General features: G+C 47.3%; 1 protein-coding gene across 1 annotated transcript in view; it reads left to right on the forward strand.

The window, feature by feature from the left end:
• The first annotated feature begins 2,598 nt into the window (after positions 1–2,598).
• The window catches only part of LOC147122872 (caspase-6-like), a 57,836-nt gene continuing 43,929 nt past the window's right edge, over positions 2,599–16,505 (forward strand). The window contains exon 1 of the mRNA XM_085961621.1: positions 2,599–2,807. Within this exon, the coding sequence (XP_085817747.1) occupies positions 2,774–2,807 (34 nt within the window). The 5' untranslated portion in view covers positions 2,599–2,773. The remainder of the gene's footprint in view (positions 2,808–16,505) is intronic.

The raw sequence follows: 16,505 nt of genomic DNA on the forward strand, positions 1-16,505 counted from the left end.
GACAGTAACAGGACATTTGGATAATCATAATTTAATAAGACAAAGTCAGCATGGTTTTATGAAGGGGAAGTCATGTTTGACAAATTTGCTGGAGTTCTTTGAGGAAGTAACATATAGGGTGGATAAAGGGGAACCAGTGGACGTAGTGTATTTAGACTTCCAAAAGGCATTTGACAAGGTGCCACACAAAAGATTATTGCTTAAGATAAAAAATCACGGGATTGGGGGTAATATTCTGGCATGGATAGAGGATTGGCTATCTAACAGAAGGCAGAGAGTTGGGATAAATGGTTCATTCTCAGACTGGCAATCAGTAACTAGTGGTGTTCCGCAGGGGTCAGTGCTGGGTCCCCAACTCTTTACAATCTATATTAACGATTTGGAGGAGGGGACCGAGTGTAACATATCAAAGTTTGCAGATGATACTAAGATGGGAGGGAAAGTAGTGAGTGAGGAGGACATAAAAAACCTGCAAGGGGACATAGACAGGCTAAGTAAGTGGGCAGAGATTTGGCGGATGGAGTACAATACTGGAAAGTGTGAGGTTATGCACTTTGGCAGGAAAAATCGTAGAGCGAGTTATTATCTTAATGGCAAGAAACTGGAAAGTACTGAAGTACAAAGGGATCTGGGGGTCCTGGTGCACGAAACTCAAAAGGTTAGTATGCAGGTGCAGCAAGTGATTAAGAAGGCCAATGGAATGTTGGCTTTCATTGCGAGGGGGATAGAATATAAAAATAGGGAGGTATTGCTTCAGTTGTACAAGGTATTGGTGAGACCGCACCTGGAATACTGCATACAGTTTTGGTGTCCATACTTAAGAAAAGACATACTTGCTCTCGAGTCAGTACAAAGAAGGTTCACTCGGTTAATCCCGGGGATGAGGGGATGGACATATGAGGAGAGGTTGAGTAGATTGGGACTCTACTCATTGGAGTTCAGAAGAATGAGAGGTGATCTTATTGAAACATATAAGATTGTGAAGGGGTTGGATCGGGTGGTTGCGGGGAGGATGTTTCCGATGGTGGGTGAAACTAGAACTAGGGGGCATAGGCTTAGAATAAGGGGCTGCTCTTTCAAAACTGAGATGAGGAGGAACTACTTCACTCAGAGGGTGGTAGGTCCATGGAATATGCTGCCCCAAAAAGCTGTAGAAGCTACATCATTACATAAATTTAAAACAGAAATAGACAGTTTCCTAGAAGTAAAGGGAATTAAGGGTTACGGGGAGCAGGCAGGAATTTGGACATGAGTCTAGGTTCGGATCGGCCATGGCCCTGTGGGTAGCGGAGCGGGCCCAGGGGCCGTGTAGCCTGATCCTGCTCCTATTTCGTGTGTCTAATTCTGTTAGATTCAGGAGATGGTTCTGTGATAGTAGATTGGCGGTTAGGATCAGATCAGCCATGATCTTATTGAACGGCGGAGCAGGCTCGAGGGGCCGAATGGCCTACTCCTGCTCCTATCGTCTATGTTTCTATAATGGATCATTCACTGCCCTTTAAGCAGCTAGCCTGCTCCCGACCAAAGCTGGGTGGGCGTGTGTGCTGTGAGGAGGATGCAGAGAAACTCCAGTATGATTTGGACAGGTTGGGTGATTGGGCAGATGCATGGCAGATGCAGTATAATGTGGATAAATGCGAGGTTATCCACTTTGGTGGCAAACACAGGAAGGCAGATTATTATCTGAACGGCAATAGATTGGGAGAAGGGAAAATGCAACGAGACCTGGGTGTCCTTATGCACCAGTCGCTGAAAGTAAGCATGCAGGTGCAGCAGGCAGTTAAGAAGGCAAATGGTATGTTGGCCTTCACAGCGAGAGGATTCGAGTATTGGAGCAAGGATGTCTTGCTGCAGTTGTACAGGGCCTTGGTGAGACCACACCTTGAGTATTGTGTGCAGTTTTGGTCGCCTTATCTGAGGAAGGATGTTCTTGCCATGGAGGGAGTGCAGCGAAGATTCACCAGACTGATACCTGGGATGGCAGGGATGATGTATGAGGAGAGATTGGGTCGATTGGGCTTATACTCACTGGAGTTTAGAAGATTGAGAGGGGATCTCATTGAAACTTATAAAATTCTAACAGGACTAGACAGACTAGATGCAGGAAGGATGTTCCCAATGGCGGGGAGTCCAGAACCAGGGGTCACAGTCTAAAGATAAGGGGTGAGCCATTTAGGGCAGAGATGAGGAGGAATTTCTTCACCCAGAGAGTGGTGAACCTGTGGAATTCTCTACCACAGAAGGCAGTTGAGGCCAATTCATTAAATATATTCAAGAAGGAGTTAGATATATTTCTTAAGGCTAAAGGGATCAAGGGATATGGGGAGAAAGCAGGGCCAGGGTACTGAGTTTGGATGATCAGCCATGATCTCATTGAATGGCGGAGCAGGCTCGAGGGGCCGAATGACCTACTCCTGCTCCTATCTTCTATGTTTCTATAATGGATCATTCACTGCCCTTTAAGCAGCTAGCCTGCTCCCGACCTCAGCAACACGCTGACAGTCCCAATTCTGGGCCGGCGTTAGAGTGATTGACAGCTCGATAGGCCAATCAGAGCACTCGGCGGAGAGGGCTGGAAGGCGTTCTCTGGTAACCAGGAAGTGGCTCCAATCAGAGAGACAAAGAGCTGCAGCCCGGAGCCCAGAGCTCAGTCCCAAGTCCCAGCCCAGAGCCGCCAGCACAGGGAGCCCCGAGGTCACAGAGCCCGGACCCGAGAGGACACAGCCCGAGTCCGGTCAGTGGAGACAACAGCGGCCGGCACGACATTTCAATCATGGCAGCCAACCAGGAGCGGCCCGCGGCACCAGGTACTGATCGCGGTGAACGGGCGGCACTGAGGGCGGGGCGGGCCGGGCCGGGCCGGGGAAGCGGCCGCTTGGCACAGCCCGCTGGCCCGCAGGGCAGTCAGCGCCACCGAGCCGGGGGGTCAGTGGTTCCCGGTGTTTGGGTGAATTGTGATTCGCTGAAGGCCGGCTGGGTCCGAATGGGGAGAGCGCGGAGTTTGCGCGCTGTTCTCAGTCTTCAGTCACTGGGCAGAGACTGTCAAATGCACCGGGCGTTGGGCCGATTCCTGTCTCTGACTTGGCATCATTACACGCGGCGCTGGGTGCACTTCATTTTCACTCCCCACTTAAACATAGTTCAACTGGCCAGAGGAGGGAGCGCCTTTAACAACAGAAAGCAAAACAGCACACAAGATTGACACCACCCAGGACAGAACAGGTGCCCCATCCACTAGTTTAAACATCCACCCCTACATCCACATCTACAGGATGCACTGCAGCAACTCGCCAAGGCTTCTTCTACCTCCGACCAGTGACCTCTCGCATCTGGAAGGACAAGGTGTGATGTGCCTCAATTATTCCGAGACTCGAAGTTAGCAGAACAAAAGTAAGGCTTTTATTAACTCAGAACATAACACGTAAAATAGAGAGATGTCTACCTTCAGGAGGCTGATGCCGGACTGAAGTTAGATTACAAAGGAGCCAGGTATGGGCGGAGCCCTGCACACAACCAGTTCCAGCACATTCCAATGCATAATACATGAGGACTGGGGGAAGGGAAAAGACACAGAAAGCAGGCAGTTAGAAGACACAGAAAACAGGCAGTGATGAATGGAATATATTTCATCACATTCACCCCTTCTATAGATTTAGTCTGTTCGGGGGTTTGATAGTCCTCTGCGACCGACGTGGCTGTTGTGGTGCCGCGGGTGTCGGCTGGGTGTCCCCGGTAGCCTCCTGGGTCTCTGCCGGGGGTGCCGCCGGGGTTGTTGAAGGGGTAGTTGGTGGGGGTGCCGTTGGTCGATGTTCTTCCGGGGGTGATGAAAGAATAGTGGGTGGGTAAGGGTTGCTGTGATCGTCGTCGCTGCTATTGCCGTGGTTGTTGTTGATGCCGGCTGGGGCGACGTCTTTTATGGACACGGTGTCCTCCCTTCCGTCAGCGTGCCGGACATATGCGTATTGGGGGTTGGCGTGGAGTAGGTGTACTGGCTCCACGAGAGGGTCCGTCTTGTGGCCCCTCACATGCCTTCGCACGAGTACCGGACCTGGGGTGGAGAGCCATGACGGCATGGATACGCCCGAGGTGGATTTCCGGGGAAAGACAAACATTCGTTCATGAGGCGTGGTATTAGTGGCCGTACACAATAGCGACCGTATCGAATGGAGCACATCCGAGAGGACTTCCTGCCAGCGGGAGATAGGGAGGCCCTTGGTCCTTAGAGCTAGAGTGACTGCTTTCCACACTGTCCCGTTCTCTCGCTCCACCTGGCCGTTACCCCGGGGGTTGTAGCTGGTGGTACGGCTCGTGGCGATCCCCTTGGACAGCATGTACTGGCGTAGCTCTTCACTCATGAAGGACGCCCCCCTATCCGTGTGGATATAGCTCGGCATACCGAACAGGCAGAACAGGCTGTTGAGGCATTTAATGACCGTGGCGCTGGTCATGTCTGGGCAGGGGAAGGCGAATGGGAAACGGGAGTATTCGTCCACAATGTTCAGGAAGTAAACATTGCGGTCGACGGACGGGAGGGGGCCCTTGAAATCTAAGCTGAGCCGCTCGAAGGGCCGTGTAGCTTTGATTAAGTGGGCTCTATCTGGGCGGTAGAACCGAGGCTTGCACTCAGCGCAAGTGCGGCAGTTCCTGGTCAGAGACCGAACTTCCTCAATCGAGTAGGGTAAGTTATGGGACTTTATGAAGTGGAACAGCCGCGTGACCCCTGGGTGGCAGAGGTCGTTGTGGAGGGTCTGTAGCCGATCCTCGGTGGCGCTGGCACACATCCCTCGTGAGAGGGCGTCAGGGGATTCGTTAAGGGCCCCTGGCCGGTAAATGATGTCGTACTCGAAAGTGGAGAGCTCGATCCGCCACCTAAGAATCTTATCATTTTTAATCTTCCCCCTCTGTTTATTGTTGAACATAAACGCTACCGATCGCTGGTCGGTAAGTAGGGTGAAGCGTTTGCCGGCTAGGTAGTGGCGCCAGTGGCGCACTGCCTCCACGATGGCTTGGGCCTCCTTTTCCACGGAGGAGTGTCTGATCTCGGGGCCTTGGAGGGTCCTCGAGAAGAAAGCTACGGGCCGCCCCGCCTGGTTGAGGGTGGCCGCCAAGGCGAAGTCGGACGCATCACTTTCCACTTGAAATGGAGTGTTCTCGTCCACTGCCTGTAGCGTGGCCCGCTCAATATCCTGCTTAATGCTTTTGAAGGCGGCGTGGGCCTCAGCAGAGAGCGGAAAAGAGGATGCTTTCAAGAGGGGGCGGGCTTTGTCGGAGTAGTTGGGGACCCATTGGGAATAGTAAGAAAATAACCCCAGGCACCTTTTCAGGGCTTTGGGAGTGTTGGGCAGGGGCAGCTCCCGTAGGGGGCGCAATCGGTCGGGGTCTGGTCCGATTTCCCCATTCTCCACCACGCTGCCCAGTATGCAGAGGCGCGTGGTGTTGAAAACGCACTTGTCCTCGTTATAGGTGAGGTTGAGTTTTTGTGCGGTTTTCAGGAACCTCTCGAGGTTCGAGTCGTGATCCTGCTGGTTGTGACCGCAGATGGTGACGTTGTCGAGGTAGGGGAAGGTTGCCTGCAAGTGGTGGTCATCGACCATGCGATCCATCTCCCTCTGAAAGACCGAGACCCCGTTCGTCACCCCAAAGGGGACTCTGAGGAATTGGTAGAGGCGTCCGTTCGCCTCGAAGGCGGTGTACGGGCGGTCCTCTGGTCTGATAGGGAGCTGGTGGTATGCTGACTTGAGGTCGATGGTGGAGAACACCCGGTATTGGGCGATTTGGTTCACCATTTCTGATATGCGGGGTAGCGGGTAGGCGTCTAGTAGGGTGTACCTGTTGATCGTTTGACTATAGTCGATCACCATCCGTTTCTTCTCGCTACCCCTTACCACTACCACTTGGGCGCGCCACGGGCTGTTGCTGTGTTCAATAATGCGCTCTTTCAGGAGCCTGTCTACCTCGGTCGCGATAAACCGCCTGTCCTCCCAGCTGTACCTCCTGCTTTTGGTCGCTATTGGCCGGCAGTTAGGGGTAAGGTTCGCAAATAGCGAAGGCGGCTTTACCTTCAGGGTACCCAGACCGCACACTGTGAGGGGCGGCTGGGACCCACCGTACTTGAGCGTGATGCTTTGGTGGTTGCACTGGAAATCCAAACCCAAGATCACGCTCGCACATAGATTCTTCATGATTAATACTTTAAAATTATCATACACAGTTCCGTTAACGCACAATTGTACCGTGCAGTAACCCAGAATGGTCGATGTCTGGGTTTTATCGGCCATAGAGATGGTACCCTGAGCAGGGACCACCTTTAGGGAGAGTTGTTGTGCCAGTTCAGGGTGGATAAAACTCTCCGTGCTTCCACTGTCAATTAAGCATTTAACCCGGCACTCGTTTACCTCGATGTCCACCATTGATTTGGATAGCGGATGCGGCCTGGTCTGGTCCACTGTGACCGATGCCACTGTAGGGCCCTGATCGAGACAAGATGGCGTCCACGCTGTCTGCTCATAAGATGGCGGACCCCACGAGGTCGGGCAAGATGGCGTCCAAGATGGCCGCTCCCACAGCGCACACGCGGCGGTGGCGGGTTTTCCGGCGGTTGGTTTTCCGGCGGGGTTCCCTCTGCACACCTTCCCGAAGTGCCCCTTCTTACCGCACTTAAAGCAGGTGGTGCCTTTCGCCGGGCACAGGTTTCTGGTGTGCTTTGGCTGCCCGCAGAAGTAGCAGTTGGGTCCTTGACGCGTCGCGGCTGTCGTAGGGCTTCTGGGGGGAGAGCTGGGCCCCGCCGGTGTCGGGCTGCCGGGCGGGGAAGATGCCTTCCAAGATGGCGGCGCCCTCGGCGCACACGTGGCGGCGTGGGCGGCGCGGGCTGAAGAGTAGGCGTCCGAGTTTCTCTGGGCCATCTCCAGGGACCGCGCGGTGTCCGCAGCCTGTTTCAGGTCCAACCCCGTTTTTTTCCAGCAGTCTTTGCCGGATGTGAGTGGAGCTGAGGCCTGTGATAAAGGCATCGCGAACAAGCTCGTCGGTGTACACTGCGGCTTTTACATCTCGGCACTTGCAGTCCTTGCCAAGCTTTTTCAGGATGCTTAGGAACTCCTCCACCGATTCCCCAGGTCGCTGTGCGCGAGTAGCGAGTAGATGCCTAGCATACACCTCATTCGTAGGCTGCTGGTAATGCGCCTTTAAGGTGTTGCAGGCGGCCAGGTACGTATCGGCGTCTTGGATGAGGGGGTAAACCCGGTGGCTTACCCAATTCCGTAGCATTCCGAGTCTCATCTTCGCAGTGTCCGTAGCGTCTTTGACGGCTGCGGAATTGTCCAGGAAGAATTCCATACAGTCAAACCAGTGTCCGAAGCGTGCTGATGCGTCCGGAGCATGTTGATCCAAATCCAAACGTTCGGGTTTCAGGAGTTGATCCATAGTGTTGAAAATTGAGTTAATAAAATTGATGTGCCTCAATTATTCCGAGACTCGAAGTTAGCAGAACAAAAGTAAGGCTTTTATTAACTCAGAACATAACACGTAAAATAGAGAGATGTCTACCTTCAGGAGGCTGATGCCGGACTGAAGTTAGATTACAAAGGAGCCAGGTATGGGCGGAGCCCTGCACACAACCAGTTCCAGCACATTCCAATGCATAATACATGAGGACTGGGGGAAGGGAAAAGACACAGAAAGCAGGCAGTTAGAAGACACAGAAAACAGGCAGTGATGAATGGAATATATTTCATCACAAGGTGCATGGGAGCACCATCACCTTCAAATGCTCCTCCAAGCAAGCCTTGCACCATCCTGAACTGGACATGCTCGCTGGGTCAAAATCCTGGAACTCCCTACCTAATAATATTGTGGGAGTACCTTCACCCCACAGACTGCAGCAGTTCAAGAAGGTGGCCCACCACCTGCTTCTCAGGGTAACTAGGAATGGGCAAATAATGCTGGCCTTACTAGTGATGGCCACTTCTTGAATTTAAAAAAACTACAGATGTTGGAAATCTGAAACACAAACAGAAAACGCTGGAAACAGTCAACATGTGTCAGTCAACCTCTTTGGAGCAAATTGATAACTTCATGTTTTAGCTGCCCCTTTGACACATGTGTCCAGACTTGAAATGTTAACTCACCTGTTCTGTCCATAGATGCAGATTGATCTGTGGAGTGCCCTTTTTAAGATTTTGGTTTTGTGTTGGGTTGATTTATAACTGAACATATTAAACAGTTTTTGACAATCAGAATTTTTTCTGGTGGGGTGGAGGGAAGATGAGTCAGTATTTTCTGTATTTGATTTATTGTGAAAAATGCAAGTGGGACTCATCCAGCTACAATACATCCAGTGCAAAAGAAACATGAATATTGATCATTGCTATGCTGTGGTATTTGTGGGTTTTCTCAGCATCTCCAATCTAGCCAGCTGTAATTTGATTGTTTTTAAAACGAGAGAGGGAGAGCTTGCAGCATAAGTCAAAGGGTGGTAAATCTTTGGAATTCTCTACCTCCCAGAGAGTTGTGGATGCTGAGTTGTTGAGTATATTCAAGACCGAGATCGATAGATTTTTGGATACTAAGGGAATCCAGGAATATGAGGATAGTGCGGGAAGGTGGAGTTGATGTATAAGTTCGGCTATGATCTTATTGAATGGTGGAAAAGGCTCGAAGGGTCCTGCTCCTATTTCTTATGTTCTTGTGCTCAAAGGAGAGTAAATAGTCGCAACAGGAGCGAGTGCGTATCACAAAAGTGAGTGAGCGTGCAGCAGAGCTAATTAAGATAGAGAGAGGTTGTAAAAGTGGAGTGGCACTGCAGCAGAGGCAGGAATGTGTTCGATGGAGGTGCAGTTTGCGTGCACATCAAGGAAAGGAAAGAAAGCATATGCAATAAACTGCCCCACCCAGTCAAAAACAGCCTTTGCTCTCGCCTCCAATATTTTTATAACTAATAAATGGAAGTGTTCAAAGAAAATGAAGAAAAGTCACATTACTTTTAATGCCCCCATGATTTTTCTCCTGGGTTGCTTGCAGCAGTGTCCAGGAGATTAACCTTCAATATCTGTAGACTCCAGGGCATTGCTGGAGGGTTGGCGACCCTATGTGCAACAAAAGTTAAGTGCGCATACATGATGGAAGCAAAGGAGGAGAGTTGGGAAGAGCAAAGGGAAAGGGTGAGTGCAATAGAAGTGAAGAGGAAAGTGAGGGACAGTATACATCAGAAGTGAAGGAGTGGAGTGAGTGAAAGCTTGTAACAGAAGAAAAGTAGGAGTGTGCGAAAGTACACAAAAGAAGCAACAGAAAAGAATTAGGAAGTGTGCGTGCGCATCAGAAATGAAGGAGAGAGTGAATGCTAGAAGCTTGCAGAGTTTATTTAATGTGTTGTCTGGCTGACTTTTGAAAAATATTTTTACGTTTCCTTAAATGCTTTGTGAAGTTATAGCTGGATGCTTCATGGTTTTTCTCAGCATTCATCAAATTTGGAGTAATTGTGTGCTGGTGAATTCCAACCCAGGTAACTGCTACTACTTTCCCTGTAGTCACTGGGTCAGATGCAGTGGCAAACATATGATCCTATGGTGTTTCTAACCAGTACAGTATTGTACGCCACTTGGGAAAGGGTCAGACAGCATGTCAGCAGGAATTTGCAGGAGCCAAACCATAATGAAAATGGTGCCCTTGGAAAGAAAAGGGAAGCATCTAATTTTATTAATAAAAATTGGAATTATTAGCACTGGAATCACAATATTGATCAAAGTGAAATTATCCCTTCAAGTACCACAGACACATTTACTCATCTGGGTAATGTCAGGTTTTAGCAATGTAGACCTGAGAATGGGAAAGAAGGGAGATTGGGTGATAAAGGGTGTGACACTGATCAGAACTGAAGTGTTCAGTGTTCAGTAATTCTATAGAATTACTACCCCTTTTATTGGAATAATAACTATGACTAATTAGTGTTAGTTCAGGTGCTACTGCGTGAGCTGAAGACACAGCCCCTCCCACTGGAGACAACGGTCTTTCCCTGGATCTGTTGGAAGTCGAACACTCCTATTAAGATCTAAGTTGCAATAGAAGCAGTTTGGAAGTATAACCCAGTTCTGTTGGTGCCGAATTTTCATAGTTTATTTGGCAGAATACAGTCGGCAACATCAGAACAAATGGACATCAACAAGGTTTTCAGCTTTATTGTAAATAGGCAAAAGAAAAGTTTCCTTCTGAGCTAAGTACAACCAACAGAAATAAAATCAACAATTAAAGCCATCCCAAAATACACAAAGGTATTCATGAACCCTTGCTTCCCTCTTAAAGAGCAGATGCCCCATCACTTTGGTTTGCGCATTGCCTGCGTTTCCTTATAATTTCCTCTCTGAAATGAGATTGCAATTATAATTTTTCTTTACCATAAAACCTATAAAGCAATTTTTCACGATCCAAACTTTTTGGCATTTGGAATAACCAACCAGTCACTTCTTTCCAGGACCCAGTTTATGTTTATGAGCCATTAGAAAGCCCCAAGAGGAGCATTCTAGTTCGATAATCTTGTCCAGTCAATAATGCCAGATGCTCAATACTCTTAAAGTAGCATCTGAATACAATGATTTTTTTCCTATGACTTTGATAATGTCCCACCCATGCATAAAAACAATCCCGCAGCAGATCCAACAAAGTTTGTTCTCCAAATTAACTATTCTTTCTACTATGCTTGGAATATATTGAAACCTATTAACATTTTATAGTGAATAAAATGAAGTTGATCGCTACATGTAACTCTTATTCTCAAGCAAAGTTATTTTCATATTTTGTTAAGTCTCTTCCTAGATTACAATTCTAAAAGTGGTGCATGAACAGAGTGACCTGGGGGTATATGTGCACAAATCATTGAAGGTGGCAGGGCAGGTTGAGAAAGCATACGGGATCCTGCGCTTCATAAATAGAGGCATAGGGCTGGATTTTGTCAATGGGGATGTGATGGAGGCGGGACTCCCAATTTTTGGGTTGTAGTCCCACCTCCATCGACTTGTGGCCAACCCATGCTATTTTCCCTTGATTGACCTTGTTAAGCTCGACCAGCAGGCCAATTAAGGGACACCTGGTTACCGGTGATGTCAGTGATTGACATTTCATCTGTCAAGAGCTTTTGACAGATGAAAAATCAGCGTTTGACAGCTCTGTGAAGCTGTCAAACACTGACGATCTGTCTTCTAACTTGAGTCCTTCTATTCAGACTCCGTTAGAGATCTCTCCAGACCAGAAAGCAGAATGCTGCAACTTTTGACATTTCAGCGGCCATTCTGCTTTCTGTGCCGGTGAACTGAGGGACTCCCGAGAACTGAAGGAAGGAAGCCTGCAGGAGAAAGTAAAGGTAAGTAAAACTTATTAAAGCACTTTATACTTACCTCTGCGCACATGTACCAATCACTCACCTGCACAACGGACATCTCGACTCCTCCAACTCCTGCAGACCGACGGCCCGCCTCGCTAACTTGGCGTGGTTCGGAGCCGTCGGGAAGCCCACACTTCAGGGCTAAAAATAGGGATTAGGCAAAAAACTGCCTGTTAACTACCTATTAACAGGCAGTTAATTGGCACTAATCCCCTTCCTGCCTCGGAGGCGGCTCCCAGCACAGGTCGGATACCCGCCTCCTGGGACATTGGCACAGTCCCGCCTCCAAACCCACCTCCATGGGGCTTAGAAATTCGAGCCCATAGAGTACAAAAGCAAGGAAGTTATGATGAACCTTTATAAAACACTGGTTTGGCCTCAACTGGAGTACTGTGTCCATTTCTGGGCACCGCACTTTAGGAAGGATGTGAGGGCCTTAGAGAGGGTGCAGAAAAGAATTACAAGAATGGTTCCATGGATGAGGGACTTCAGTTATGTGGATAGACTGTGGAAACTGGGGTTCTTCTCCTTGGGGCAGAGAAGGTTGAGAGGAAATTTGATAGAGGTGTTCAAAATCATGAGGGGTCTAGACAGAGTAAATAGAGAGAAACTGTTCCCATTGGCGGAAGGGTCGAGGACCAGAGGACACAGATTTAAGGTGATTGGCAGAAGAACCAAAGGTGACATGAGGAAAACTTTTTTATGCAGTGAGTGCTTAGGATCTGGAATTCACTGCCTGAAAGGGTGGTGGAGGCAGATTCAATTGTGGCTTTCAAAAGGAAATTGGATAAGTACCTGAAGGAAAATCATTTGCAGGGCTACGGGGAAAGGGTGGGGGAGTGGGACTAGCTGAAGTGCTCTTGCAGAGAGCTGGCATGGACTCGACAGGCCGAATGGTTACAGCACAGAAGGAGGCCATTCTATGAATCTATCACTATTTGTACTGCCGTGGAGCTGTAGAAGGCATATCTGAAAATCTTTCAGATTTTATGATTTGGATATAAGACCACATCCTATTCTATTTAAAGATCTTTCCTTAGTTCATAAATAAATATATTAAAATGTTTCATAATTCTCAGTTTCCCCCATAACCAAAAGATCTCTAACCCATTTTGTCTGAAACAAAGATATCTTCTCAATCTTATAGATTACTGAACCACATAGTCAAATCTGGGCATGAAATGGGGGATTACTTGAATTTTCATGCACACTCAAACACAGTATAATATGCCCTTTAAATGCTGGATTGGGATCCTACTAGACTACAGTTTTGCAGTACACATGGTCACTTTTCATCAAATGTATTTACTGATGACTGCATTAATGTCCTTTTACAAAAATGAAAGAATAATTAAAAATGAAAGAGAAAGCAGTCCAATGAAACTGAATGCTATCAGAAATTGCATGTTAGGGACATTCTTAAAAAAACTTGAGCTGCCCTTATACAGAACAGAGATAGTGTATCTAAAGACCTATTGTTTGTTAATAATGCAATCAGTCCTCTTGTGAAAGTTTTCTGGTGAAGGGAAAGAGGCAAGTCAGAACTTGATGTACAGGTGAACTTGACAGTACATGGTGCAGACTTAGTCTATCTTAAACTTTAGAAGAATTTAACACTTTAAAATGTAATCTGCTTCCCAAAAATAGTAAGCATTCACATTATATTTGGCATTACTCACGGAATTGCCGCCTTTAATTGTCGATCACTTTTGAGACTTTACTTTAAATTAAAAAGTCTAGATTTTTGGACCTATCGTGTTATCTGTGCTGTAGTGCACAAAATTATGGCTTGTTCTAATAGATTGTGTGTTTCTGGGAAGAGCAGGCCAAATATAATGTAATTAAATTCTAGTTTACTGTAGACTTTGTGTAGTGAAAGCTTTTTTTAGTAGGACAAGGAGCCCTGCTATTTATAGTGATTGCTGTAGTAACTGAAAGCTCACTCTTGTTAATTCAGTCAGTTTTGCTCAAAAGAAAAAAAAATTCCAGTTGTTTGAATTAAACAATTTAACTAAAACAGTGCAAGAGATGTTTTTCACAATTTCAATTCAAATGAACTTAATTCGAAGTTGGCAACTTCAGATTAAGTAGACTGGAAAGAATTTTTTGTTGTGCCAGGAGGATGTAATTTTTTAGGCTATTGTACTCTTTGGTACTTTATTAATGCTGTCATGGTGTAGCTCAGTTAAGAGGTAAACTTAATCTGAATTATTTGGTAAAACAGCATTATCAGCTACAGTCGTGTGACAGTGCAAAAACCAAATCACAGTCCATGAAATTCAATTTATATTTATATCATTGTAATCTTGCTTATTGAACCTTTCTGTTGGATGTTAACAGGGGTCACTTTTTGGTTATTTAGTTGCATTTTCCCCATATTTCATATTACGTGAATGAAACCTTGAATAATCCTGTTGCAGCAATAGTAATCTAAAAATTCATATTCTGTAGACTAGTGCTGCATATAATCCAAAGCCAGTTAGAGGCTGGGATAGGACCTGTGGTTGGGTCTGATGTAAAACCTATAGGTTGTGCTATTTCCTTGTAATGTCATGAAATAAAACGCCACCTCACTTCAGTTCACGCCGTGGTGAAGTGCAGCTTCAATTCAAAGCACATGATTGAATTACGAGAGCCTCTCATCTGTCACTGTCCGCCATGGGAATTGCTACAGGCAAAACAAAGGTTGCTGTAAACTGAATAAAACTGGTGCCACAAACCCAGCTGGTATTTGAAATAGCATATGGGCTAGAGTGTTTCAGAAGCATAATGCATCATTGGGTTTAGATAATATCGCTCAATGTTTAGCGTGCCATCTGAATCCCTCCATTTGTTACTGCTTTGTGATACATTCAAGCCTATGAGTTATTCTAATATATATACACACACTAGAGGTTCATCTGTAGCAACAGGAGTATGTTGGGCCAGATTTTGCTCTGAGCAGCGAAAGAACGGCATCGGCCTTTTGTTAGACTTGCACCTGCCCATAGACTTTCTGTGGGGTTTAGCACGGCAAGTTGCTGTCAGCAAAGCATCCAAACAGTGCACTGCTCTCTACAGGGCATCTGGGACCTGTATGAACAGAGCAAGCAACTGTATCTCGTTTAACAATTCTTCAATCTGATTGGTTATGAGCAGAATCGTTAATGAGCAGCGCAAAGTCTGAACCAGAAAGTATTAGACAGAAATAACAACAGAAAATGCTGGAAATACTCAGCAGGCCAGGCAGCATCCGTGGAGAGAGAAACAGAGTTAACGTTTCAGGTCTGGGACCCTTCATCAGAACTGGAAAAAGCTGGAAATGTAACAGATATTAAGCAGGTGCAGAGACAGGGGGGTGGTTTAGGAGGGGAGGAAGGAATTGAAAGAACATACTGTGAAAATGTTGCAAATGGGAATGGCAAAATCATACAGCATGAAAAATGGGGGCCGGGATTATTAGCTGAAATTGTTGAACTCGATATCAAGTCCGGAAGGCTGTAAAGTGCCTAATCGAAAGATGAGGTGCTGTTCCTCGAGCTTACGTTGAGCTTCATTGGAACAATATAATAGGCCGAGGACAGAGAGGTCAGAGTGGGAGTGAAGCGGAGAATTAGTGACAGGCGACCGGAAGCTGAGGGTCACCCTTACGGACTGAACGGAGGTGTTCCGCAAAGCGGTCGCCCAATCTGCGTAGAGGAGACCGCATCGTGAGCAGCAAATACAGTATATTAAATTGCAAGAAGTACAAGTAAATCACTGTTTCACCTGGAAGGGGTGTTTGGGACCCTAGACAGTTGGAAGGGAGGCATGTGTTGCATCTCCTGCGCTTGCATGGGAAGGTGCCAGGTGAAGGAGAAAGGTTGTTAGGAGTGATTGAGGAGTGGACCAGGAGGGAGCGGTCCCTTCGGAATGCTGAAAGGGGAGGTGAGGGGAAGATGTGTTTGGTGCTGGGATCACGTTGGAGGTGGCGGAAATGGCGGAGGATGATCCGTTGAATGTGGAGGCTGGTGGGGTGAAAGATGAGGACAAGGGGAACCCTATCGTAGCTCGGGGAAGGAGTGAGAGCAGAAGTGCAGGAAATGGAACGGACACGGTCAAGGGCCATGTCAACCACAGTAGAGGGGAATCCTCGGTTGAGGGAAAAGGAAGACATGTCGGAAGCACTGGTATGAAAGGTGGCATCGTCAGAACAGACGCGGCGGAGACGGAGAAACTGGGTGAATGGAATAGAGTCCTTACAGGAAGCGGGGTGGGAGGAAGTGTAGTCCAGGTAGCTCTGGGAGTCGGTGGGCTTGTAGTGGATGTTTGTCGAAAGCCTATCCCCAGAAATGGAGACGGAGAAGTCAAGGAAGGGAAGAGTCGGAGATGGACCATGTGAAGGTGAGGGAAGGGTTGAAATTGGAAGTAAAGTGAATGAACTTATCTAGTTCAGGGCGAGAGCAGGAAACAGCACCAATACAGTCATCGATGTACCGGAAAGAGGTGAGGGAGGGGATCTGAGTAGGACTGGAACAAAGAGTGTTCCACATATCCCATGAACAGGCAGGCATAGCTAGGGCCCATGTGGGTTCCCATAGCAACACCTTTAATTTGGAGGAAGTGAGTGGAGTCAGAAGAGATGTTGTTTAATGTGAGAACAAGTTCAGCCAGGCGGAGGATGGGTGGTGGTGGATGGGGACTGGTTGGGCCTCTGTTCAAGGAAGAAACGGAGTGCCCTAAGGCCGTCCTGGTGGGGGGTGGAGGTGTAGAGGGATTGTACGTCCCTATTAGACAGAATATTTAATTCCAGGTCAAATCAGATACAGAAAGTGAAATATAGAGCGGGAAATAAAGATTGGATTAAGAGAGATAAGAAACAAAGAAAAAAATATATTTAAATTTGAAAAAAATCTCCAACAATAATTAAAATCTTAAGGAATGAGACTCCACGCTTGTAAAAGTTAATTTTCAGTGCCAGAAAGGTTGTTTGGCAGTAAATAAGACTTGCATGCCGTTTAAAAGGGCACTTGCACTGGAATGGACAAGCCCTAACTTTTTGTGATGAGTTATGTTTGTATTCAGGATGTCAGTACAGGGACTTCACGCCGTTCAATACATTTGAATGGGGAACCAGACGGCGAGATGCCGTTTTCGCGCAGCTTATGGAGGGGCGGCA

This window comes from Somniosus microcephalus, chromosome 2, assembly GCF_052327205.1.
Source record: "Somniosus microcephalus isolate GS21.2 chromosome 2, FLI_Smic_1.0, whole genome shotgun sequence".
Taxonomy (NCBI): domain Eukaryota; kingdom Metazoa; phylum Chordata; class Chondrichthyes; order Squaliformes; family Somniosidae; genus Somniosus; species Somniosus microcephalus.